Source organism: Netta rufina, assembly GCF_964035555.1.
Source record: "Netta rufina genome assembly, chromosome: 3".
Lineage (NCBI taxonomy): Eukaryota > Metazoa > Chordata > Aves > Anseriformes > Anatidae > Netta > Netta rufina.
This window is the reverse complement of record NC_140125.1, coordinates 60,089,203-60,106,710: the sequence shown is the minus strand read 5'-3', so window position 1 is coordinate 60,106,710 and position 17,508 is coordinate 60,089,203. Positions and strand designations below refer to the sequence as shown.

The 17,508-nt window shown below is 36.7% G+C and overlaps 1 protein-coding gene across 1 annotated transcript in view; it reads right to left on the bottom strand.

The window, feature by feature from the left end:
* BCKDHB (branched chain keto acid dehydrogenase E1 subunit beta) overlaps nucleotides 1–17,508 on the bottom strand; it is a 123,556-nt gene that overhangs the window by 37,156 nt on the left and 68,892 nt on the right. Inside the window, exon 9 of the mRNA XM_084283477.1 lies at nucleotides 16,184–16,270. Within this exon, the coding sequence (XP_084139603.1) occupies nucleotides 16,184–16,270 (87 nt within the window). The remainder of the gene's footprint in view (nucleotides 1–16,183; nucleotides 16,271–17,508) is intronic.

Here is a 17,508-nt window from a genome sequence, read left to right as displayed (position 1 = left end):
AAATTATTAGCAGCTGATTTTATTAAGCCACCTAGAGTGCATTTAGCTGAGAAGAAGCAACAATGAGTAATTATCCCCACCTTGGGATCAGAGTGGAGCTTTAATTATTTCAGCTTGCTTTTTATTAGACTGTTTGCATACACTAAATAGAAAATATTTTATAAATTTAACAAACAAACAAAAACATTATTATACTATACAAAAGCATGATTTTATCTCAGTAGTTATTCCACCATCCAATGAAGGTTATGTGCATGGTAGAGAATACCACTTCTTCATCTTTTAACTAAATCAATTCCTGAAAAAGTGATGTTTCTAATCACAGGAGGCCAACATTATATACTCATATAATCACAGAAGTCAAATAACTTTCTACAAGTCATTAAAAGGTGCACATCCTTGACATATGAAAAACTGAATTTAGTAGAAAGACGCCTGAAGCACAGTTTGGGCTAATTCTCAGCTATCCTTTCTAGCAAGGCATCTCATCCATTAATAAATCTTGCTCTGGGGCAAGTTCAGTCCACAGAAGGGGAAAAAAAAAAGTCAGAGAGAAGGAAAAGAAAAATAATTTTTATTCCACATGCTAATTTTATTCTTATTTCAAAAGATATCCTCAATGTATTAAGTTAATGGATTTTTGTACATACTCGTATAATACCCTTGCAAGCCAAGTATCAATCTCTGTCCCTGGAAAGTCAAATTTGGCCATTTAATTTGTAAGCCATGAAACACACCACAGTTAACCAATAAAATACTGCTACCACAGAAGAAATAAAATACTCTGAATCCATATTAAGAGAACCTTTTAAACAACTTTTTTTTTTTTTTCCACAGCACTCTAAATTTAAAAAATATTCTCATGCCAATAAATAAAGGGACATACGTGCACACAAAAACTAATTCATTTTCAATCACACAGTTATGAGTGCAGGGCTGCTGAAGGACCTCTGCTTAAAAGCCTGCTCTCTCTCACTTTCAAAAGGTGCCTTGCAGATGCTTTCAGTTAGCCTGGGACAGCTTCTTTAAAGAATTTAGAAATGCTCGTCCTGCCGAAGTTAACTAAATGGCTTGCTGCTCTCAGTGGTTCAATTACCCTTGAGCAGGAAACTTCAATATAGATAAAAACCAGTTACTAATGTCACTGGCATTAAGCCATGATGCTTCTTTCCTTTTTCTTTCAACACTTTCCTGTGACAAAGTATCGCTGTGATTAAGTACTTTCTCTCTTATTTCCTCAACAGATGATTTATTGAATAGGAACACTAAAAGGAAAACCTGGAAGATGCTTCGATTACCTTTTTCAAGTACCTGATAATCACTGTTTTTCAGGAATTAAAAGTTTGAAGAGAAAGAAGCTAGCAGTAATACTTCAGTAAGTTTCATTATAGAGGAAGATTTCTGTAATTCAGAATACATACTAAGGTAACCAAATACAGACCTTTTGCCATAACTACTTGTATATGTTATTTAAAAAAAAAAAAAAAAAGACCCTTTTTAAAAGAAAACTCTATAGGAGAAGGACTGAAAAAAGGAAAACAGCATAGTCATACAAATGACATTTAAGATCAAAGGTTAAAAAAAATAAAATGACCTTTTCTAATCCTCTACCACAGACCCACCACAACCGTGGTATATTTTTCTGAAGGTTCTGTAATGTCTCTAAATGGGTTACTTTTAATAAATTCCACCAAGGCAAGACACATACTAATTAATTTGCATTTTTGAAAGACTAATGGACAGTGAACATCCCACTTTCTGCCTGTAATTCAAAAAAAAAAAAAAAAAAAGATTCCTTCTTTACGGAGCTTTTATCTTTTGATGTGGTGTGAGTGTAACTTTGAAACGAATCATACTGAAGAAATTTGAGTCCTCTAAAAAAAATCACTACATTAGGACATTTATCTTGAGCTACATTAGTCAAAGTTACATGTTTACTCTAATAGCTGGCTGCTAAATAACTTCATTTATCTCTTCTATTATATAATAAGCTCTTGTTATTTTTGTAATATAAAATGCAAAGCCATACAAGATTCTGATATAACATTGCTGAATTCAATGCAACTAGATAAAGTATAAAATATATATAATTTATGTTATATATAAAATGTTATATACATATCATATATTATTATATATTATAATATATAAAATCACCATTCTAAAAGACCTAGCAACATTCCTTTTTTTTTTTTTTTTTTAATAATGTTATTCATAATATTCTAATAGTAGAGCACATTCTTGGCATTTTCTTTGCCCAAAGCCATTCTACGTTTCAGGGATTTATTTATCGTGTAGTTATTTGCTGGTATCCAGCACAACCGATGTTACTGCTTAAACAGAAGAAGGTGCAGGAATACAAACTACTGTAGGTTTTGCTGCAAAGACCTCTAGCTTTCCAATGCTACACATGTGCAATCAATTAAAGAAAAAAATGAACAGGTGACACCTAAGGCCAACCCTCCCCTTCGTGCACTGACTTGTAAAAGCAATGAAATACTCAAAAGAGGCATTCAGAATGAAACCTTAGTTCCACTGACTTCACCGCCTGGGGCTAGGTTTTCACCCTGGGTGAACTGGAGCCAAGTGTGCAGTGCCAGAGACACAACGGGGCGGGAAAGGATGCAGCGTCCACACGACAGCTCTGAAGTCTCAGCAATCTACCACCTCCCTGCCTAAAAGCTAGGCATTTTTGAACGCTACCTCTCATTGGGAACCACATTTTATCTCTATTCATATCTCCTCTCCAATTCTCCTAATCTAGGACAGCCGTTTCTACACAAGGTAAGGGAGAAATGGTACTTTTCCACCAAACGATTGGAGAGAGGGAAACACTTCTGCCCCCCTGCTTCTGACCAAGAAGATACTTACGCTCCACAGACGTCAAAGTGACTGCACTGCCAGTCATTTGCTCACACTTTGTGCTTCACCAGAAGGCAGTCGAGCGATCAGACCTCCACTTGCCGTAGCACAGACAAAAGGCACTTACTCAGTGATCACAGTGAGCGAAGTACTATTTTCAAGCCAATGTATCTTAGGAACAATTCCAGTTGCACAGATCAACTTTTCCAGAGTCAGAAACTTCCATACATAAAGAAAAGATGTGCTTGGCTCTCTGCAGAGAAACATTTTTTTTTTCTAAGTTTCGAAAGGTGTTTCACTTCATGTGTTTTATAAAATGCACACTTCAGTGTTTGGTACAGTGGAAGCAAACCTTCCTTCCTGACTCAGTCACGTCTAACCCCATCAAGTTTTGCTTCTTGTGAGAATACTGCAGGTAAAATGACTCGTGGTGTATGTGCCTACCACCTCATTTCCCGCTTAGTTGTCCCCTATTAAACCTGGTAACAGGAACAAACATTTCCAGCAGGCTGTGGACAGACGCCTGCACTGCTACTGCTCCTCCAGTAAAGCTGCCTTTCAAAATCCCACCTCCGCAGCAAACAGCACAGCTACAGAAAGCATCCCAGGCACTGTCTATACAGAACCCATGAAATGTACTTACAGCTAGGACAGTAACTCTTGTTCATTCATTTCTGCTGGTGGTACGGGACATAACATACCTCTCGCCAGCAGCCTACAGCATTGCTGCAGGTAAGATCAGAGAACAGAGGGGCATGGAAAGCTCTTTCCCTGTTGTTTTTCTTCCCATGCAACTGGAATTGGCAAATTTATTTTTCTCAGGAACTAATTCTTGGCTTACATCTGCTCCTCACTAATTTTTAATTGCTTTGGTAGGTTTTTAATTGCTGTGTTCATCACTGTAACACAGTGCCATGTGTCCTCTTAATTCACAAAGCCTATTGGACAAAAAAGAGGATTTCTTCCACTGGGCCTTTTTAAGCTCTTACATGAAAACTGAGCACTGTCACAACTTATCCTACAATCGTATGTCCAGATCTGAGACTTGGGTAACTAATGGCACTAACAGCCACTAACTAATTGGGCACTAATTCAGGCTGTCTATGCACAGGACAGCAGGCGGTTGCCTTCTCAAGGATGCAGCAGAAGCTGCTAGCCTAGGTTTTAAAGGCAGCAAAACTGCAGCCTTCATTTTCCTCTCTACCTTAAAGAACTTAAATGTAGCCAACAGCAACAGTATAAAATTTGCAGCACTCTGGAAGGGCACTGAAGTGCCAAAGAGTTCAAGAGGCTCCTTTTACATCATCTCTTATGAATACATTCAGTACGGAACTGAAATAACTCGATCTTGTGTGCGTACATGAAGTGCCAATACATACATGCTGTTTTACAGGCCTGTTATATATTAATTAGAGTAAGACCCTAGAAAACTAAAAATCAATGTCCTTTTGTTCCTTTCAATTAAAAGTATTAAAAATCCTTCAGTGAGACATGAATGTGAAAGCATAGATTTCTCTTCATTTTGTAGTGTATTTTTCCTCCCTGTTCGGCACAGATTTTTATATGCCACTGACCACTCTGCTCCAGTCATGCTGCTCTGAACTACACCCGTTGCTGTGAGCTCATCATCATCTAACCAGGTCATTTCTAATGACCATATGAAAGGCCAGGAAAACACAAAGCAATATGTTTCTATGAATCAACATTTTAAAACCCTAAACCTACCCACTGAAGTAAATTTTTTGATCAAGAAAGACAAGCTGCTGAGTATTAGCACCAAAGAAAATCTGACATTTGCCACAACTACTAAACTTCACTTTATTCTTTACTATTGCTTGCCCTTAGGATTTAAGTTGTGATACCTGTGGCCAGTAAAGAGTTCTAGCATCCATTAAAGTGTCTTGAGAAAGGATGCCAAAGGCAAGCAACTTCAAGCACCCCAGAAGTCTTGTATAGCTGTAATGCACTGGAAACTGGAAGAGAGCTCACTGCTGTGCTGTTACTGGGACTGCTGGGCATGACATCATAAACTGCTGCTCAACAGCGACTCGTAACTCATTCTGAATAAAAGATAATGCCAAACAAAATAAAGCAAGTAAAACACAGTATTGCTAGGTTTTCAAGCAGAGAGGTTAAATAACCTCTGAATTATTAATTACTTTGTAGGCTGGCCTCACTCCAGAGTCGTGCCATGGAATGTCTTTATCAGACTAGAGTCAGAGTTTCCAAGCACTGGAAAGCCATTAAAATGAAAGTGTTTTGTTTGTTTGTTTGTTTTAACTAATTTGCATTAAGCAACAAGTTGGCAATTTGACATGGTAAAATATGAAGGTCCGCTCAGTATCAGCTTTAACATTTACCTAAAATTACTACAGATTAGCTCATCGCTTTGATGTGCTCCTAAAACATCATTAGTTATGTTTACATACCAGTTAAAACTGCTGATGCTACTGAAGTCTAATATGCTATTAGCGGGGGAAAAAAAAAAAAAAAAGAAAGAAAAAAAACATGTGAAAATACCACCACATCCACATCACAGAGAAGAAAACACAAGACACATAGTCATGGAAGGGATTTTTGCTGTGTTTTTTTTTTGCCCTCCCTCTCTGTCTGGAGAGAAACCTTCTCATTTCTATCAGCTCTGTGGGTTATCTGAAACGTATGGTTAGCATCACAACATGGTTCTAATCAAAGCAGTCTGAATTAAGATTATATTTCTCTAAGTGCAAACTAAACTGTACATTAAAGTAGAAACACAAAATATTTCCTTTCCCTAGAAGAACAATGTCTAACAGCTCAAGAGATGGACATGCAAAAAGCAGGGAGTAAACAGCAAAGAGAATTTTTCATTCTGCCTCGGTGGCCAGAGTTTTGGCCCCTCTCAGTATTAGCATATGGAAGGCCAAACACATTGTTTAAATTTATAAATCACACTGAGTGAACACAGATCCATCAGCAAGATGATGCTGGAGTTCAGCCTCAGGCATATGGACATTTGCATGCCAAATTAAATAGCAGAACATGGGAAAAGTGTCCTCAATGAATACACTAAGAGGGTACTTAACATTATACACTCTACTGATTAAGGAGAATCCAGCACTGAACTTGTTCAGCAGTCAAAACTGAACTTTCAATTTAATTTCCCTGCACAGCTACCACTCCCAATATATTCTGCCACTTTTCCACTACGCATTGTCCTGAGATAAACTGCCTCTGCCTGTCCAAAAATTTGCATAAGAGATGGAAAAGTGTGCAGCTGCACACTTGCATATCCATCCAATGCAGGGAAACCAGCTCAGAAGACGTCAAATAGGTTTTTGATGCATCTGGAAGAAATGCTGCCCCCTGCCTAACAGCCAGCACAGCAGAAAATGGGACAGCAGCAACCATGTGTCAAGGAGGGGGCTAATCGGCATTGGTGGCAAAAGCACTGATTTGAAAATAATTTAATTTTATATTGTTTGAAACTAAATAACTCTACAGAAAGCGTACAAGTTAATGCCAAAGTTTGAAAACATTCTTCTCGCAATTTAATGCTTTCCTAAAAAGTGACCGATCTTGCTGGGTACTGCGTACCGTGAACGTTTGCCTGGACAGACAGGCAGGAGGTCTAAATTAGCATGCGCCTGTCATCGCTAGCCACTGCTTCACTCCATGAACTGTGATCACATATCAGCAAAGTCATGTTCTCCCTGGAGAGTGCTTCATTTAAAAATACATTAATGTTTTCTCTATGGATTTCCTGCAAAATGCTACAATGCTCAGACAAGCATTTTGAAAGCTTAGGAAAGGATGTTACTATTTTTACTCAGAGATAAATAAAAGCATCAGTGGAAAATATGAGATTTAAATAGCTATTAAAATAGCTCAAATATTTTCAGCTATTTCAGTGTTAAGAACTGATTTAACAAGATTTCTCTATTATCTCTACAATACAAATTCAAGCATAATTGATAAACTTTAATTATTTTTTCTCTTTTCCAGCATTAAATGCTGCTAACTGCACAACTTTACTGATATTTACTAATGAATCCCATACTGCAACACACTTCATTAAACTGTAATGACACTAAATAAAAATGCCTTAACAAGAAGTGCATACGGCACTAAAGTAAATGACAAATCTATCCTCACTTCTAAATCTGTACTTCAACTGGAAGATGTAGAAACTTAAGGATGGACATCTAACCTCACTAATAGACCAATATTTACCTGGAATTAGTTTCATCTGTAAAACACAGCGTGCACATTTATGTATTTGATTAGCTTGTAATAACTGATAACACTCATACATTAATGTCCATGTGCTTTTGTTTTCGGAGTGAAAAAACAGCAGCAGAACACAACTCTTGCTGGTGTGTATGCTCTACAAAGGCAGATAGATGTATTCACAGACACTAGGAAGAACCACCCAAAGCTTCACTGATGGCTTTGCTCTCTCACTTATTAAATACTCATAATGAGGCAGTGCTTATCATCTCTCTCAGCACCTATGGAAACTTCCAAGCAACTGTCTCATCCTTGCCTCCACCTCTCTAGAGAAAAAAATGGAACTGCTTTAACTCCCACCAGCAGTTGGGAAAAGCTTACTCCAATGCATAGTTTTTAGACGGCAAGGACCCAAAAACAAGGTAGACAGTGCACACTTTACCTGGTTGGGAACCCTTGTCTGAACAAGCATGAGACGGATTCAAGCCTGGATTACTCATTTGCCAGCAGTGCACATAGGTGGTGGGGTTGTTTTGTGTTGTCTCATACAGTAAATGAGACTATCCCCTAAAAAGAGGAACACATCTTAATACACTTGCTCACTCTTGCATGGATGTTTTTATGAAATTTTTCACATAAGTCTAAGAAACTTTGAGTCGAGCTGCAGACAAATAAGATTGTATTGTGATTTTTGTTGTGCCTACAACTAATAGCAGATACCTACCCTGCATTTACAATTATAAAGAGTGTGTTTGAGGGTACATTTTATAAGAATCCTGCCACAGTATCTGAGTACTTCATTTTGCACGTTATTTAAGGAGTTGGGGTTTGTTTGGGTTTATGTGCTTGGGAGTTTTACACAATACAAATAAATACTGTGTGTGCAGTCAAATATTTGGCTGCATTCAATTCATTAAACCACTTTTCTTCTGCAGTATTGAATTTATCCAGCTTAGAACAGAACACTCCCTCATAACCTGAGCAGGTAACGGATACTACTGTTACTATGAGCTTTTCTGCTTGCATTTTAGAGAAATTTGTCTTTCCTTATGCCACCCAGAAGTAAACATGTATGGAGTCTCATAAGCAAAATGTCCATTAGGATATAACAGAATCACAGAATGGTTTGGGTTGGAAGGGACTTTACTTTAAAGATCACCTAATTCCAACCCCCTGCCATGAGCAGGTACACCACCCACTAGCCCAGGTTGCCCAAAGCCCCATCCACTAGAACTTTTTCAGAAGTCCAATCATCTTGTGATGCATTTCTTACCAAAGAAGACGTTAGTATTGATTTAAGGTATCAGAGGATGAAACCAGATTAAAATTGGGACAATTCTGCACTATGAGTTAAGCTATCATGAGAGACTTTGGAAAAAGATCCAGAACAATTCTAACCTCAAATTAGTGTGGAGAAAGTGCAGGCACTACCCTGTGAACGTGCATTCTTGTCAGATCATGGTTTCCTTTTGAGAGTGACCCAGGCTGAGAAAGCTACCACCCCTGCCAGACAAACACAGCCAAATCCATACAGCTGGGTTCATGAACCACTAACCCCATGCAGGTACTGCATTAGGGGATCTCACATGCTAGGGGGGAAGGTCCAGAATGGGGAACACAGTGGAGTGAGACAAAAAAAAATAGCTCTTCTGATTAGAAAAGAAAATAGAGCAGCTCCAATGTTTATTGCTGTATTCAAGCTCTTCAAAATACACAATAATTCTTATTTTCATAATTAGTATGAAAGATTCTAATTAAATTCATAAGTCAAATTCATATTATGAAAGGCCACTTTTTCATATTCGTTTTACTGAGCTTTACAGTGAATCTCAACTTCTCTCTTTGTAGTATATCAGCTTCAACTTTTTTGATTAAAAGCAGTTTTGTTTCCTTTTAGAAATCTTGGTTTTGTAACATTTCTTCACTTACTTTCAATATTTCTTATCAAATATGCTGACATACAAGACTGAATGCTGAATAAGACAGTCAATATTATCCACAAATTTAGACTTGCAAAACTAAAATTGCTTCTAGTTCACGCTGCATCAGAAACTGGGGGTTCACATAACTGTCTACATTCATATTTTACAAACACGATGAGCATCTTCATGCACCCGTCATAAACACTTTTGACTCAAGTCACTGAATGAGATTTTTATTTAGGTGACATGACGACATTTCCCTTATTACTCCCAACTCCTTACTTAGGAAATAACATTTTTTTTTCCATTATTCTGGATTAATTTCTGTATGTTCTGATTTTCTTTTCCTTCAAATCAGTTGTTTTTTTTTTCCACTGCATTATTAAATATTTTCGCCCATCTTCAGTTTGCTTTGCTGTGTTCATTCCAGCTTTTATTTATATTTTATGCCAATATTTCCTAGATCATTCTCCTAGTGACAGAATCTGATGTTGCACATTCTATAAAACCAGGCTTTTATGGATTGTGATTCCTACTGCAATGACTAAAAGCATGGAAGTGGCAAACAAAACTATGTAGGATAGTAAATGAAGCACTAGACTGCCTATTTCAGTTCTTTCAGTTTTACTGCCTATTGTGATTGTGTCAAAGCAAAGTTAAAAAAGATTCAGATTTAGTAATTTTTCTATGGGAACTGAACGACCGTACTCCCATACCTACACGTTTCAGCATGCTGTTTTATTGAGTGTCCATGCTATATTTAGTGCAGAACCTCTCTATTTAGCTACTCCCTGAAATTATCCTCAACAGTGAAAGAAGTCTGTCTCTTATGAAAAGCTGTCCAGGCTGGTCTGTCCTGAATTGTCTTTCTAGTCAACTTGGAAAAATGTGTTTTTATGTTTTTATGTGTTTTAAGTCCTAGACTTTTATGATTCCTCAAACTGCACAGAGAATTCTTCCATAATTCCCTCATAAGTAGGGCTAACTCTTCGTACCTCAAATTCCTCCAAATACTTAAGGCTTATACATTCCATTATATCTCAGTGCTCAATTCAAAAGTCAGTTTGTTTCAACACATGTTGTGAGAATAAAATGATTTAAATATAAATGAACGACAAGTACACCGTAAGAATTGCTTCCAGTAAAGACAGACTTTAAGAGAAGTTTGCACCCTGTTCATTTAAACTAATTTTAAGTGGCACTAGCACAAGATTTTATGTTATTCACCATAATTATAAAATAAACTCTACAGAGCACTCCAAGTTATTATTTAATTCCTGTTGCAATAAGTAAACTCCTAATGCAGACACAGATGCACGGTTTGAAACTCGATCTTTCTCTCAAATATTTTGGAATACTACATTGATGTCACCGGTTCTAAGAACTACAGAAAGCTATGGAAGATGTCACAGCTTCATTGGGAAAAACCACCTTAACTTCAGTTTATGGGAAAAACGAAGTAATGGAACTGTACAGAGTATCTAAATCACCCAAATTCAGAAGACAAGTCGTATGAAAATTGATTCAATTCAAATATTCTGGAAGTGCAATGTTGGGAAGGTGATTTCTTTTTATTTTTTGCTATGATTCTGTAAAAACACTGAAATAAAGGCAGTTCCCATCCAATTTGGCTATTTTATTTCAAATATTCATATTGATGAAGTTAATGAACTGTTCTTTACTCTTGTTGTTCAAGCTTTTTTGTTTTCACAAGCTCTTCCTACGGTAACTTGCTAGAATAAAATTGCTCTGAAGCTGTTACAGCTTTGAAAGGCATTCCTAGACATATCAACTTTTTCCTGAAATACATCTCACAGAAATAGCTCATCTAATAGTTTCTTCTAATGTTACACAGTAGCAGGAAATTACCCCGCTTAGAGCAGATTAGGCCTTATTTTGCAGCAGCAGAAGGAAATCTAAATCCCCACCAATCCAAACAGACAAAGATTATTCTATCCAGTTTTACATACAGAACTGAAGAACTGAAAAAACAAGATCACATAACTCAGTCCTCTGATATGGGTTATTTCATTGGATTTGCTGGGACCTTTCCCCTGATTAACGTTAATCTTTTGTAAGACAAAGATTGGTGCAACTTTGACAAGCTCATGATTTCTTCTGGAAGAAATCTCTGGTATCTGACCTAACATCTCCCATTCCCCAGATCCTCCCCAGACATAATCAGATGCCCCAGGTCAAAATAGCTGCCAGGCAATAAGAAAAGAAACTGCATTACAAAGACAGAAACTCACCCTTAAACCAGCACTGCTCTATTCTTGCAAGAATGAAGGAAATATGTCTTGTTACATCTGTGCAAAGCTTGTGCAAGTAACAGTGTGCCATCCTGTTATTTCATAGATGGCAATGAGCTCACACCCTTCTTGAGCCATGTATGTTTTTTGTGAGTCAATAAGTAAGGCACGTTTTCATGGTGGATTCTGCTATCAAATTTCTAATGTGCACAATCCAATTTCATAAATTAAACTTCAAAAACCTTAAATAAAACATTCAACATTAGTAAAGCATCTTCTATTTTTTTAGTAACTTAAATATTATTTGTAGATAGTGGGGGAGAAACCACCAAGACTGTTTTGTGACACAGATTTTCTATATTTGCAAGATCAATGCGAGATGGTTTGTGCATGTTTATTTACATTTATATTCAGTCCTAAAAGAAAATAGTTACTACCATATTGTTGTAGGCATAATACAGCATTCCCACATCTAGTCCCATAGAAAGCAGGAAGCTACACATTTGATGTAGAAGCCCTAAAAGACAGGAAAAGAAGAATCAAGCCACTAGTCAGCACTCATGTCATGATCCTTTCTCAGGTACATTTCCTAGACTACTCTACCTATAAATTCCCCCAGCAATTTTAACTCCATTCTCCTCAACTTTCCAATTTCTCAATACATTCTGTATAAAATTACCATCACTTCTCAGAAGCGTAGTACAGTTTTGTAAAAGAGTTTGCATAAAGAAGGAGAAGAAAAGTGACTTGAGTAACAAGAAAGGAAATTACATGCTGTACTATGCCAATTCAAGTGTTGATGAAGTCCCGCAGGTAAGTAGTTCATATGTATTGGATCAAAATGGACCAGAAATTAAGCAGAATAGGCTCTAAGGTTCAAACTAGCAAGCACATTCCATCATACACAGAACTTATATAAATATAGCAAATTGCAACAACTGCCTATTATACTAGTGTCAATTTAAAACCTCATTTTAAAAACAAAAGCTACTTGTTTCAGATTTACATTTCCCTCAAAACTGTATAATTCAAAATGTTTTTAAAGAAATACCAAACAGCTTCTTCAGATTGCCATGAAATTTTCAGGCCCACCCAAGTTTCAAATAATCTCTTCTAATACATCATAAACTAACAAAAATAAGTGTTTGACACTTCATACTAAAATGCCACCTGCTAATAGAAGAGGTAAAAAATATAAGTCCTCCACAGAATTCTCTTCAAATCTGATATGTTACATTGACCACAACAAGACCTATAAGACCTTCAACATAAACTTAGCTTTCTAATGTATTACATTCCAGAGTGAAAGATAATTTTGAAATGAAACAAAGAGATTATGTGTTATGCTGGGACAGAGTAAATTTTCTTTGTAGAGACTCATATGATTACTGTGTTTTGAATTTTTGAGGAAAGTAGTAGTGATAACAGACCAACAGTTGTGGCAGAGCAGTGCTTGCACTAAGTCAAGGCCTTTCCTGCTCTTTGTGCTGCCCTGCCAGCGAGGAGACTGGGGGTGCACCAGGAGGTAGGAGGGGACACAGCCAGGGCAGCTGGCATCTTTCTACAAAGCAATCAGTACAGCTATGCTCAGAGGCTCATCCCAGTACAAGCAACCTGGAATAATAATCCCTTCATTTGCAAGGAAAAGAAAAACATTACTTAAATTGGAACACTGATGGCAGCTACTAATAAGGAGATCTGATAAAATGGTTATTAACCACCGAAATCATGAAAGACTTCTAAAATGAAGGATTAGTTCTTTATCTCAGAGCTCATCATAAAGTTCTTTATCACTTTATTCTTTATGTAACTGAGTTTATTTTCCCCTTCTACAGTTCTCTGTTTATAGCTCCCTATTAAGTTTCCATTTCTTTCTGAAAGCATATCACACCATCATCTTTATTTTGTCAGTATGGCAGCAATGACAAAAAGGGAGCAGGACTGCAAGCTGCTTCTCTGCAAGGCAGCTTTCAGAAGGTTCGCTGATTACTTCAATTAGAGAAACAACATGCTTCGAGGTTGGCCAACCTCACCTATAAGTAGCTCTGGACAGTAGATACATTAGAAGGTGAAACATTGCAAGTTAATTAAAATACAGCGATGACAAGATTAACAGAAGGGAATAGGCAAAATAGTACAGCAGGCACTTGCATTACCCTGACATAAATTCCTCCTCTCGTCAGTTTAACATGCTCAAAGGCTGCTAAGCAAGTAGCTGGCTTGGACCTCTTGGTCCCTCCAGTGGGCAGCTCCTCCAGTTGGCTCTCCCAGAGATAGATACCCACACGTACACCTGCCTCCCAAGTCGCTCAGCCTGCTATCCAGCTTGACGTTGGCTGGTGATAGACACTGACACGCTCCTGCTGTTGGCACTTAGACCATACACTCCCTCAAACACAAGACAGTGTTCCACATGGGAAAAGGGTTAGAAACGGGGTATGATGAGAAGACCGGACACATAGTGCTGATCGGGCACAGTGCACAGCCAGGCAGTCATACCAACCAGCCTGAGGGCAAGCAGCCAGTCCTTCTTCTCCCCCTTTTACCCAAAATCTGCCCTGACAGTTATTGCTGGCTGTCTCCTCTCAGCCCACAGGGACAGCCTCAGGAGGAGCCAGGTCAGGGGCTCCATCTCCCAGGCTAGGCTATTGGGGTTCCTTTGCCCTTGGCTGTGCCTTCTCACAAGGGAGCCTCCCCCCTTAACCCCTCTTTGAAAACACCATTTCTCTCATTTTCTTCTTCAACAGGGGTGCAAACAATGGATTCGCATTCTTTTACATTGCAAGTTAATAATGTGCTGATGATTTCCACACCCAATTTTGGAGATGACATCTCAGTGGGCCTTTCTCCAAGGCTCCTCCAAATATGCTCCAATGTGTCCCTTAAGGAAAAGTTTAGGGCCCTCCCTGCTGAACACTTTTGCAAGCTTTTATACACAATATAATCAACAAGCAGTATTAACTGTACCTGTATTGAATTTATCCTACCATCTGTTGCTCACTTCATAATACCCATTGAGAACATGTAAAAACATCAGTACTAAGGGCAAAGTCTTATCACATGGAGTTTTAACCACACCACCTCATCCTGTTCTTAGTTTTATACGTTTAAGAAATCAGAGTGAATGACTACTTAATGCAATAATGTGCCCCCTTTTAAATATTCTGTACTTGACACAGAAGAGTTCTGATTTAATATGCTCTCCAAATGCTTTTATCTTTCAAATAATGAAAAGGAAACCTTCCATATAGTTTTCTCATGAGTGAAAGCCATCATTTCCAATCACACTCATTTCCTTGATATCTACGTTACCATGAAATGTTTATGACAGTTAACTGTTTTGAAGTAACCTGTGTATTTTTATTCACCTTATTTCTATGATGAGAGACCTCATGGCAAGGATGGAATAACAATATGGAAACTAACCATCTAATCCAACTGGACACAATTGATTGAAGTCTTATTATTTCCATGTGTAAGAGGAAACTAAAGCCAACTGCAATCCACAGTTTTTGGCATTCTCAGTATGCTTCGCATCCAGTAAAAATGAATTTCACTTTTCATTTTTATTTTTACTGCACACTGATATCAGACATATAGACTTTACTTGATTGTTTAAGGAACGTGTTTAAATGAATTTAAAAAGCAAGGTCTTTATTATGCCTACTGCTCTTGAAAAAGCTGTTACGTTTTGCAAATGATGTTCTGCTCTCTTTTGCAGAATGGATATTCTTAAAAATAACTGGTATCGAAACTTTCATAAAGGATGCTGAAATCTTCAAGAACAGATATAAAGAGTAACAACAGTATAATTATAAAACAGATTCAAGTCAGCCAAAAGAAACTCACAATGGATAAATTCAATGCCAAAGAGTTATATTTCAATTTATTCTGAAGTAGCATGTGTGATAAATTAACTAATATTTCTCAAGAAACAAATCCTCATTTCCTAAAAAATTTAAATGCAAGATTATTAGTTACCATCATGAAACAAATATATGCTTTCAGTATGAACCAAAAGAAACAGTCCTTTATTAAAGGTTTTTAAAGTTCATTTGCTAAATATGTCATATTTGTCAATATATATATCCCTGATATGAAAAACAAACCAAGATGGATCAACCACGTGAGTCCCTTTCTTAGTGGAGGTCTGAGGAGATTAAAAACTCATTTTTTAGTTTCAGCAATATATTGATCATACCATGAAATGAATCTTCCAGTAATATTTACTGATAAGCTTTTTTCTTCATCTTTTTCTCTCCAACAAACATAATTTTTATGCCACTAAATCATGAGATTGCTGCCTTACTTTAAAAAAAGTTCTCTCTTCAGGTGTTAATTAATAGTAACACACAACACTAAAAGACAGGTACCACTGATTAACTTTTGACATTTTCCTGAAGAAAAATCATCACTTTCAAGACACAAGGTTGGCAGTGCCAAATGACTACTAGATTACAAGGTCACCTTTAGAAAGGGAGAAATGGAAGAGGGATCAAACACTGCTTAGATGATAAATATTTGCTTCTTCATGAAGACAATTTTCATACACAAAGTGAATTATCTTCACAGTAACATTAAAATTAATACAACTACTCTTAAAAAAAAATGTTTCACAAATACTAAGAAACTTAGTTTTCTGACTCGTTATGCATATTTAACTCAAAATTACATTCCCAGAACAATTAACTCCATTATTTTCTAGAAGAAAAAAGGCTAATTTCCAAGTTTAACTGTCTGTATAGCTTTTTTGTGTGAGAACTTTAGAATCAACTTTATCTGTTCAGATAAAGTAATGCAAGCATGCAGAAATCTGAAATTAAACCAAAACAAATAAAAAAATATGAAAACCCCAATTTTTAATATAGTGATAGCCATTATTTTATAGATAAACACACTCAGGCATGCAGAATGCTTAAATACAAACAATCTGTGTACCTGAACTGTAGAACTGATTTCCGATGCAAACCCTCCTGTTAAAGGAGCCTCGTGGCTAATCAGCAATCGCCCAGTCTTCACCACTGACTGAAAAGGAAAAACAAATATAAAAATGTAATAAATTACAGCTCTTGTCATTTCTTACCTGTATTACTTAAGAAATATATGAATTGTATGGTATTAGCAGTACTTAAGTGTAGCTGCATTTTCCCTCTTGCATTTTCACTGAAATGAGAAATCATCCCATAAATCTAAATTGGGTAATTATTAGAATGTTTTTTTACTAGAGAATTTCCTAGAGAAGTGTTTATACCTTCCATTCCTTTCTAAGCAAATAGTAAGAATAAAAATAGATTCTACTGGATTATCCTATCAATTGAAATTGTAACATTTCTGAAAAAAGAAAAGATTTTTAAAAGTCATCAACTTGGATCCTGTGAAAAATAAAGAGCACACATGCAAATAAATCCTTCAGTGATAAACCTTCCTGACCAGACCCTAGGTAAAATTCATGAATAACAACTATTCAAAACTATTTAGCAAGAAGACAATTGTATGGATTAATGTTTCTTATTCAGGTTTTACACAGCGATTGCAAACATTTTCTAATTCTAAATCTCAAAGTTTGTGAAGTTGATATGGAATTCACTTCTAGAAATAATTCCATATCACGATACATGCAGAATGTAACATAAGCTAGTTTTAATCAAAAACAGACTGTGTTTATATTGAAAGACAATGATGAAAGCAAAATAGTTTAATCTGATGAGAGTATAAAGCTTCAATACAACCAAATATCTCAAAGTTTATTGTAACTACATGCTAAATTGCCTAGATTTCAAAAATATCAGATGCCTCTGGTTAGAAATATGGCAGCCAAGCTTTACTTTTCATAATAAACATTTTACCATTTCATAAGGTGGATAAAAAAGTTCCATGAACTTCTAGATTTACATATTGGGGGGGGGGGGGGGGACGACGACATCAAAAGGTTGTTGTATAGTAATCTTTCAATGACAGGACAGTTAGAGACATATTTTTAAATATAATTCCACAGTGTACTGTTAGTATACCAGTAGTCATCACGAAGGAAAGCCCAAGATACTGGTAGCTATCAACTCAACTTTTCTTAAAGATATGAACTTCTCCAGTGGGGCAGCTCCAGGCTATCTACTTTATAGAATATATAAAGGCTATGTCTTAATAATTCCATTTTTGTTATGAACCCAGTATTTTCCTAATCCTTTCTCTTTTCTAATGCAGCTCATAGGCTTTAAGTAGCTTGTCCACAAAGGTACTGGCAGGTCACAGGCCAATAGGCAATA